Source organism: Etheostoma spectabile, chromosome 19, assembly GCF_008692095.1.
Source record: "Etheostoma spectabile isolate EspeVRDwgs_2016 chromosome 19, UIUC_Espe_1.0, whole genome shotgun sequence".
In the NCBI taxonomy this organism is placed as follows: Eukaryota; Metazoa; Chordata; class Actinopteri; order Perciformes; family Percidae; genus Etheostoma; species Etheostoma spectabile.
The window spans coordinates 1,839,115-1,849,555 of record NC_045751.1 but is presented as its reverse complement, the minus strand read 5'-3'; the positions used below and the strand labels follow the sequence as shown (position 1 = coordinate 1,849,555).

The 10,441-nt window shown below is 40.1% G+C and overlaps 1 protein-coding gene across 4 annotated transcripts in view; it reads right to left on the bottom strand.

The window, feature by feature from the left end:
- Positions 1–10,441, bottom strand: part of usp53a (ubiquitin specific peptidase 53a) — a 30,475-nt gene that overhangs the window by 3,787 nt on the left and 16,247 nt on the right. For all 4 annotated transcript variants that reach the window (XM_032544075.1, XM_032544074.1, XM_032544077.1 and 1 more), the window contains 5 exons: positions 9,601–9,769; positions 8,398–8,544; positions 5,931–6,077; positions 3,181–3,952; positions 2,259–2,326 (listed from right to left, as the gene is read on the bottom strand). In XM_032544075.1, the coding sequence (XP_032399966.1) occupies positions 2,259–2,326; positions 3,181–3,952; positions 5,931–6,077; positions 8,398–8,544; positions 9,601–9,769 (1,303 nt within the window). The remainder of the gene's footprint in view (positions 1–2,258; positions 2,327–3,180; positions 3,953–5,930; positions 6,078–8,397; positions 8,545–9,600; positions 9,770–10,441) is intronic.

Genomic DNA, 10,441 nt, shown 5'->3' with positions numbered 1-10,441 from the left:
CATGATTTACTGTCCAGATAGCAGGTACAGTACACCCATCTCCTGATAGCCGTGACCTTTCATGAGGTTATAGATAGAATGTTCCGCTGCCATTTCCATTTTGGTATAATGTAGCTCAATGAGATTTATTCACAACAAGGACAAAAGGTTGTCAATGTGACTAAGAGGGGCCCAGACCTAAACATTAGGTTCCTCTTTTGATAGAACGAACTAGCCTAAGAATGAATGCCTGTGGTCAAAATGTCAACAGAACCCTTTACAACTGCCTGCCCACATGTGTGCTTTTAGAAAGGATTTTGGACTTTAATGGACTACTGGACTCTGCAGCTCAGGCCAGACTACTGCCACTGAACTCGAGCCAAATTGACTTAGGACACATTATCTGCAGCTTGTCAAAACAAACTGCAGACAACAAGACGTAAAAATTTCATACCGAGGAATCTCAAAAGGTCCTATCAGAGATTTTTAACCAGATTTAGGTTTAAAAATTAAGCATTTAAAAGGCATTCATCAAATGAATTAAGACTAACTCAAGTTACAGCTGTAAATACCTTTCAAATAAAAAAAATGTGTATTAAAATGTTACTAACCACAGAGGAGGCATGTAATTGAGCCCGGTTCAGTGTGTAAGATCAGTGGACACTGTCGTATCTTCTAAAGGCACTAGGGGGCAAACACCCCGAGTGAGTAAATAAAATCATTGAGTGCTTTTCATACAAAAATGTAACACATACAAAATGTATATTTGTGCAATCAAGATAAAGACTAGCCTTAATAATGTTAAGTTCAAGGGCCATCCTTTTTAAAGAAATTTTAAAAAACAAAAGGGATATTGCCGCAGTGAATAAATAACCATGCCTGCCACAGAAGTGTTTGACTCTTTGCCAGGGATTCTTTCACATGAATCACTCTGCATGTGCAGATGCTCACAGGCAGGCTTGTGTAAAAGCTATTTTCAACTCTGACTAAATCTAAAGCAGACTAAATTGTAGCTGCCGTTTCTATGCTACATTACATAACTTCTTGGAACCTTGACATAACTGCAGTGCTACTAAATGGCATTTTCATCGCATCCTGTTTGAATACCACCTTCTGACAAGCCCAGTCGTGGCATTTTCTGCCCGGCTGGGCACAGCTGGGTGGCCCCTACAAGCGCACTCATCTCCCGCTTTAATTCAGGATTAACTCACCATATTCCTGTTGAGGGAATTAGTGAGGCATTTTTCAAGATATTTCTTAATTTAAAAAAAGATATTTTCTTTCCTTTCTCTGTGCCAATACTGTCTATTACAAGCAAGCATGTGCTAGGTAAAGAGTGTGAAAGGTGTGAAAGGTGTCCAGGTATCAAAATCCCTCGTGCTATATTCATGTCATCTAATTTCCCTCATCCTGTCTAGAAGATAAAACTAACCATTATTGCAACTGCGCAACATGACTCATATTTTTGGCTCATCATATTTTATTTTTGACAGACCCACAATTTTGTATGCCGGATCTTAAAGCTGGTTTACTTCCAAGAATACATTATTCAGTGCAGTGAACAGTCAACAAAGTCCTTTAGGTTCCATCTTCACCCGTTCCGGTTTTACCTTTTGTGTAGTAATGTTTGATGGACAGAAGACCTGAGGCAAACCAGGATTGTTATTTCTGTCAATAATGTTGAAAGTGTTTCACTAAGCATTACAGGAGGCAACCAAACTCATTTTAAAAAGCCAGTTCTATTTTAACTTTCTTTTTCTTTTTACTTGGGTTGATATTTCCTTTAAATCTCGTACATTTCTCTGTGTGCTGAACAACATCAACTTTACTCAGGAAAAAAAGGTCAAGGCCAGTCAGTGAGGAAGCAGAGCACACTTATTTCCATACAGTATCCCTTCAATCAGGCTGTGACCTTACAGTACTGATGGAACAATAAATCAAGGAAATTGCTTAGTACTATCTTAACGTTTCAGATCCTTACAACACACAGTCTACTGGGCAGAGGAAATGTCTTTGATGTCGGGGCCAGACCTTTGTGAAATCCTTATACTTTCATTTATGGCTTATAATATATACACAATTTAACACACAAAACATTTCTTCTAGATGTACAGTACATGTGTAAATTATATGCTAAATATTTTACATTTTCCTTTACATTTTTGCTTTAATGAAACCTACCATGTCCAAAGAATACAAATTAAAAAAGAAAACACTGCTAGCTTTCTCTGATGATATAAAGTACACACAAGTTTCGCAAGTGTAAGAGAGTTACTTACCAGTGGGAAATGTAGAGAGCAATATGTCAGCCTTTAAATCATCACTTTTTCTCTGAAGGAAGTGATCCCTAAAATACAAAATAAATTCTTATTATTAATGATTATTCATGCATTGCAGATTTACAAAAGATATTCCAATGGATTATTTTTTTACCAACCACTTAAAAGAGACTAAGATGGATCCAAAAAAAGAGGAAATAAACACTCATGACCTCGGCCTACATATGCTTTTATCCTGAATGATTTACATGGTGTAGTCTGATTCCTTTCTTGAATGTGCAGCACTAGACAAACAGCTTATTGTGAAAACAACCGGTGCTTATTATTTATTTTAAATGCGTTTTTCCCCCCTTTCTTTTAACTGATGTTTACTGTGGGGCACATGTAGTTTCCTAAGGTAGGCTTTGTATTTGCTATATTTTATACATTATAAAGAGGTTGTAATAAAACTAATCAAAACTTGTGGGAAGAATAGATAACAAAAGGAGCAGCACTTTACCAATTTACTGTCAAGAGAAAAGCTTGAATAATTTACTAGTGGTTGAGAAAGTCAGCTATCCGCTGGCTCTCCCCTCTGAGTACATTAGTTGTCAGCTAGTTGGGATCATTATCTCCAAAAAAGACCTGTACTACAAAGCCAACAAATGACAGCCCAGCATAATAAGCCTAGCACATCTGCCTTGTGTGCGTTTATGTTAAATAGGTACTGCTATTTTTAGAACAGTTTGTTTGTTATGTTTAATCATTTAAAAATGGCAGCACCTTTGTGGCTAAAATCCATAAATGAGTAGGGCATGAGATGACAAAGCAGCATTCTGACACTAGCATCATACAGCAAAAAAAAAAACCTTTCTGCATCATACTTTGCAGAGCCAAGAATTTGTGTACTTGGCTAAGAAAAACCTAGATCTCTCTTTTCTACCTCGTCAGATGCAGCTCAGGTGTGGGCCGCAGGTCCTTGGAAGAAAGGTTCTCTACCACAGGGGAGTCAAGATTTGCTGAGCCATTGCTTAGTCTGTCACTACTTTCATATCCAGATTCAGTTCGCTGGATCTTCCAGTTGTCGTTCCGCACTTTTAGAGTTGCTGAGCCCTTTGACCTGTCCTTGTCGTCTGAGTCCAGTGAGCTTCGGCTGCCACTTGTCTCATGCCTCTGCTCATCCTCATAGATGGTCATTAGGCTCTTGGGTTTGCGTTCTTCTCGGCCTCCCCATGTAAACTCTCTGTCTCGCTCTCGGTCACGGGAGGGCGACTGACTGCTAGGTCTTCTCCAGGGACTGTGCTGCCTTCGCTCTTGATTTACCAAAGTATCACTACTAACGGCACTCACAACACTGTCAACATTTAGGGCCTCACGAATGGGCTTCCAGGGTCGGCTGGACCTGCTGCGGCTGTTCCCTCCACTTCCAGGACGCTCTCTGGAGTCTTGGCTGCTGTCAGTATCATATCCGTTGGAGACATGGTCTAATTTCCGGCTGTAATGACCACTACTGATCATGGGCAAACTGGGCAACACTTGGACCCTTGAGTGAGTGCGAGCGGGTTCATGTGAGGACCGTCCACCAAGGTAGGGTGTTCGCTCAGTCCGTGTGGGACCTTTTCCTTGGCTGCTGTACAGACGAGTTTCCAGGTGTTGTTTGAAGCCATTCTCTGGAGGGGAGACGGAGCGGGAGTAGGTCCTGTCCTGACCTGGATCTGGTTTTAAACAAAATAAGTTTCACAAGAGCTTGAATTATGATAAAAGCCAAACATATTGTAAATAATTATATACAGTATATACTTAAACTTGTCACCTTCAAACCGCCAAAATTCCTATCCATAATACAAAAATGAATGCATCAAATGTAGTACCATATCTTTTGTTTAAAGAGTTATGTATACAAGGATAAAATAGTATCCGATTGTCACATATAACCTGATGCACCTGCTGCCAAAAGGCAGTGTCATGAATAACATTACCAAGACAACACAATTGACTTTCACTGAACCCTCAACACCAAGACACAAAGCTGTGCTGAAGCACCGTGTAGGTTGGGCAGAAAGTGAGGGAAGGGCATGACAACAACAGGGTTACTGACATTTATGTGTGCAGATGACAGGAAAATGTGAATTACATCCGACAGGAGTCAATTTCCCTCTGTGGGGTGTACACAGAGGGTAGACAGCTCACAACGTTTTTGCAGATACACATGATGAAAGGTAGCAATTTAGTGTATGTTTGTGTGTATATGCATACATGCGCGTGTTTTCCAAATCGACATGATGTCTGCACATGATAGTGCGTTATGAACATGTGTCTACTATTTCAAGGACACTTCCAGACATAATAGCCATTTTCAAAATATGTGGCCAGACATCCTTCCTGGAAAGTACTTCATCTGTGTCAAGGTATACATGCACCCACACATCCATATTACTCCACACAGCAGTAATATTTCTAAACAGCACTCAACTGTCTGCATAAGATTTAATCTTCTAAATAAAATTGGAAAGATAATTCTATTAAATTTTGAATCGAAAATGTGGTGTTATAGTTTTTTACTACTCGTTAGTACTCATTTTAAGTTTAAGGTTCATCTATCTAGCCAATGCATTTTCCTAACTTAAAGCAGAAGGTGTTTGAATCAGTGGCTGCATGCTTCTATTGGAGTCAAGGACTTGGAAAATCTGATCCGCATGTTTGAGGGTTCAAAAAGTGAATTTAATGCTACATATAACTGTCAGTCCTTGGTAAGCCTGCAAGAAATACAGTGCTTTGGATTTTTGCTGACTGTGTGCCAGAGTTAAATCACTTCAAAAACTGCTCACGACATTTTTGCTTGAAAATGATACAGTGTGTTTCAGAGAGTGAGAAGTTAGAAGGAGAGTTTCTGCAGCGTTGTCAACAGTAACATGCAACATGTCTAAATCAATACAGCCAGAAATTATTTATAAATACCTTAGGGTTATCCCAGAGAGCAGCAAAATTTCTTAAGCTTTTCTTGAGTGTTTTTTTCTGGAGAAGACCTTTTAGCAAAGTGCTAGCCTGGACATTAGCCCCGCTGCTGTAAATTTATACTACTTACATTAACTGTAGTGTCACCTCCAGCCTCGTCATTCATCATGGCAATGCCACTAGCTTCCTTTAGCCGACTGCATTCAATCATGATGGGACGTGAGCTCGCTGCTAACACAGGCTACGGATCTTGACATGGTGGATTTGGGAGTGTGTTACAATTGTGCTCCATATTCCCTTGACTGATACTTTACTGCAAGCAGTAATGTACTAAAAAGTAGACCAGTCAGCCTCCACATTCATACCAACACAAACTAAATTTGTGAGGTAAAAAGGGAAATGGGGAAAATAGTGGCAAGAATATACATTTGAGTGAAATTCTCCTTCTAATTAAATTATACAGTATGTTTAACTATTTGGTAAGATTTATTTTGTTTTTAAATATCCACGTAGACCACAGAGAGAGCAACCAATGGCTCTGAATATGAGAGAGTGGGATGAAGGCAGGCTCCAACAGACGTCAGCACTTAATCCCCATTTTGACAAATTGCTCTTGAATCGCCAGTTACATAAGGGCTGGGGAAGTGGAAGGCTAGCCTTTTGTTTCTTAAAACCCGGCAACTCTTGTGTGTGTTGTTGTTGTATTGCACGTGTCTAATCTAAACATCTGTGACCAACCTCTGTAGCGTGACTCTGGCCTCCGCTGGCCGCTCCTATCAGGCTCTCTTCTGGATGGATGCATCCCACGCACTTCTCCAGCTCTTTGGGCAACTTCTCGAGAAATCTCCCTGAGGCGACTCTTGGGATCGCTGGTGCCAATTTTCACTACAAAACATTAGCGATGTCACATATTACCATACAGAATTTGGCACAATGTCCCTAATGGAGAGACAGAGAGGCTATAACCAGTAATTAATGCTGAATTTTTTTTTCCAATCTCAGTTGAACCTCTGCTGAATCAGGTGGGAATTTATACAACTGCAGACATCATTCAAATTATTATTTTTCTCAGTGTACATATAAACATGTATTGTCACTACATCCTTTTCCTTGTAACGGTTTTCCATTTTTCCAGTCCCCAGAACCCACAAGGCACTGAGTATGCAGAGAGTGTAGATGGAGGCCACATTACAGCACATCAGTGTGCCGATGTATACGGTACATTTTCTGCTACATGAAGGGAAAGGCAGCAGGGTGGAAACACGTCCATGCAGAGGCTTCCCTGCTCGGTCTCATATTTTCACTTTGAAACACAAGGATTAGTCATGGAACTGGAAAATGTTTCATGAACTGGAAATGGAATGATCATACCGTGGTCCTGTTAGTTGTCTGAGATTTCAACAGATAACGCTGGGAAGAAAACATACAAGGTGTTTTCTTAATAATAATAATAAACTGAATTTATATAGCGCTTTTCACAAACTCAAAGACGCTTTACAGGGCACTAAACAAAACAAAGCAAAACAAGATTCAGGCACATACGAGAAGGGAGGGGGCGTGGTTTTGGATAGGCAGAGGTGAAGAGATGGGTCTTGAGGCGGGACTGGAAGATGGTGAGGGACTCAGAGGTGCGGATCTCTGGGGGGGGGGGGGGGGGGGGGGGGGGGGGGGGGGGGGAGTTGCAGAGCCTGGGAGCTGTCCTGGAGAAGGCTCTGTTCCCAAAACTGCAAAGGTCGGACTTGTGGATGCAGAGGAGACCGGCTGAGGTGGATCTGAGGGGCCGTGAGGGGCCGTGAGGGTTGGTAGGGGGACTACATTTCTTCAGCCCCAAAAAACGGAATGTGCAACAATTTAATAACTTTTTTTTTTATTTGACTGTGGTAATTTTTAAAGCTCTGAGTGACTACTGCATTTTATTGTATTGATTGCAACCTCCCCTACCCTACACCAAATGTTGCTTTCAAGTGATGGTAAACAAAATCTAAAGAGATTTTACCAGTTTGGTTTGCTTCAATGTTTTGATTAATTATCTTTTCAGTACGGCCATTTACTTAAAGGAGAATTCTGGACATTTTTGTAAGTTAATCTTGATCAAACATCAAGATGCGTTTTCAACTCATACATTGTTTAAATTCTCCTACCGTGGTTGCTGTCTCGATCCTGCCGGTAGCTGCTAGCTGCTAGCTCCCAGCTGCCATCCAGTGAGTGTGTTCAGCCAGGCTTCTGTGATAATCATCAACAATCGACAACAATCCACGGAGCAACGTTGGCGTGGCTATGTCCTCCAGAGGACAGGTCATGTCACGTCTTGAAGTTTATTCCCCTCCCAAAAAAAAAACAGTACTGTTGTTGGGATGATTATCAAAGAATCCTGGCTGAACACACTCACCGGACAGCAGCTAGGAGCTAGCAGCTAGCGGTAGGATTGAGACGGGGACCAGGGTTGGTTAATTTAAACAATGTATGAGTTGAAAACACATCTTGTTGTCACGTAAGGGTCCTGTTCATGTTGTACACATATTTTAATTGCATTTTATGTCTGCTAAGAGGCACAAAAGCTCTCTAAAACTGCAGTTTTAGCTCAATGGAAGCTCATACACTTTGCTGCAGCTACTCCGTGTTGCCTGCACTGATTCTGATTCTCCCCAATCAAAAGTACACGCATATTTATGACAATCAAGATTAATGTTAAAAAAAAAAAAATGGCCGTAACTCTTCCTTAACTAAACAAATCTCCTATCCTTAATTTACACTCTTCTCACTACTTATTCTTAAGTGTGTGCAGAATTGGCAGCTCTTTTGACCTCTGTCCTCAGCGAAGGTCCCTAATCCCCTCTGTATTACCAACATGGCCAGATTTAGTTTGACAGCAAAGGCATTTAATTATCTCTTTCTCTGGGTGCTATGCCACATCTGAGCTTGTCACCAATCTGTGGACAAACATTTTTATAATTGCAAGGCTACAAAATATAACCACTGCACATGACTCATGTCTTTTTTGCACATTTTTCACTCTTGATCCCTGCAACGCACTATTTCCACAAGCACGTATTATTGCCGATACTTGTTTGAACAAAAAACAACACTTGATTAAATGACTTGTTGAAATGGAAACGTATGCATTGTGTTCCTTCACTTCTTGGATTACAAATTTCTCTCTCTTCGCCTTCTTAAAAACATTTAGTCTTTCCATGCCCTTTCTTACCTGGTCCCCTTCCTCCACTGGTCTGAGCACTGCCCCTGCTGAAGGTCGAAGGGATCTTCTCTTTGAAAGAGCCTTGGCCCAACACGGCGCTCAGATTCTCCCTGGTGAGTTCCAGCTTCTTGAGTGATAAAACTGGAGACTCAAAACCTGCAGAGCAGGAAAAAAAGGAAACACAAACATTTTAAAATGTCAAGTTAAGGCCGTATTTACAGGATTTTCTTTTTTCAACAAAAAACACCTTATTACTAGTAGGTCTTATGATAAAACATAAATCTGATATTAAACAAATACACAGACTGCACCTGAAACTAAAAAACAGAATTTAAATTACAAAATCCACACAATGTTCTCCTTGGTTTTTGCAGGATCATCCAGTTTGGTCCGGCGCCCTGTCAGCTCTTATGAGCAGTGAGTGGATGCCACAGCTTGGACCTGGGGCACAGCCAGCATGGAGAGCTGGAGGAGGATCTTTAAAGGGGATAAAAACCTCCCTAACCAAACAAATCCAGGGATTTATAATCCAAACTGCAGAGATGTTCAGCTGTTTGCAAATTTTCATTACTGCCTGCAAATGCAACTAATATGATCAGGGATTTTACACATCCTACAGAGTTAGTTTTTGTTTGCTGAGGTTTCCCTGAATTTGAATTCCATTTAAAGTGATTTGTAAATTAAGTTTTTTTATTTTTTTTATTTAAAAGGTTAAATAAATGTGTGTTGAGGCACTAACCTTGCAGAATTTTACTTTAATAAGTTAATGAGATTTCATGGGTAGGTTACAATTCAAGCTTGGTGGACAATAGGCAAATGGGTTTTTGAAAAATAAAATAAAATAATAAAAAAGGAGGTTGCTGCACACCTCAGCTTTGTATTAATGGTATTTTACAATATGGCGCTATAATAAAATAGGTCACTTGGGATGAGTATATGTTATTATAAGCAAAGAAAAATACAGAACACTCAATACCACTTATAACCAAGATGAATGCTCTTAAAGGAATTTGATGTTGCCATTTCCATAAAAAGGACCCCTCTTTTTACTCAATATAACAATGTTGAACCACAGTGAAAAAGTTGTTTATAATGATAACGACATCATGATTACCTCTGACTTATTAGATACTTATTCCAGTAAAAGGTTTGCACAGTCCAAATGCAAAACCAGTAAGGATTGTTACACAAGCTTGTTTAGGTAGGTCATACCTTGCACTTTTCCATTGACCGGGGTCTTATTGTGAGACTGGCTGCTGTTTTTTTTTGAGGCATCATCTGTGGGGATAGCACTCCCGTCGGGGTTGGCATAAAAGAGGAGGAGAGGCTGGAAGTGACCTTTGATACATTTGCTGACCACATCTTTCCACCTGGAGCCGATCTACAGCAAAAGACAAAAGGAAAGGTGGTCAGTGCACCTATACGTGCAGATTTAAGCACATTGTACACAGTAATTCTGCATCTTTATGTGTAATAATACAGTAAAACAATATATTTTTTAACTATCTTTTGTGTGAAAATAATTTGTCATCTACATACTTTCTTTGGGATCATACATTTGAATATATTAAAGAGGTTTTAAGATGCTGTATTTCACTAATAGGAAATCAAGCTACCATGGTCCAAGTCAGTTTAGAAAAGCAGACAGATTGTATACATAACAGGATCCTTTACTTTCTTGTGACTCCATCTGTTTTCATTTTACAAAAGGGTAAACTGAATACGGCTCTCATGCAACACCAGAATGGCACGACCCGAGTCAATCTTAACCTAACAGAAAATGATCAGACTGCTTTCATAAAATTTCCTGGAAAACTTTAAAACAAAACCCACCATTTTGTGCATAGTCTAATTTATGAGGGAATATATCACACTGAGGCCAAATTTCACAATCACATTAGCCAAGCTGTGTGAGGTGCGTGTCTCGTCATAAAGGCACCACAAAGGCAGGCTGCAGGCTAACAGATGCTTGTGTGCTCCTTAATTAAGCAAATGACAGTGGAAGAGGGGGGAGGAGAAGGTAGGAGGATGAAATGAGGTTAGGAAGAACTAA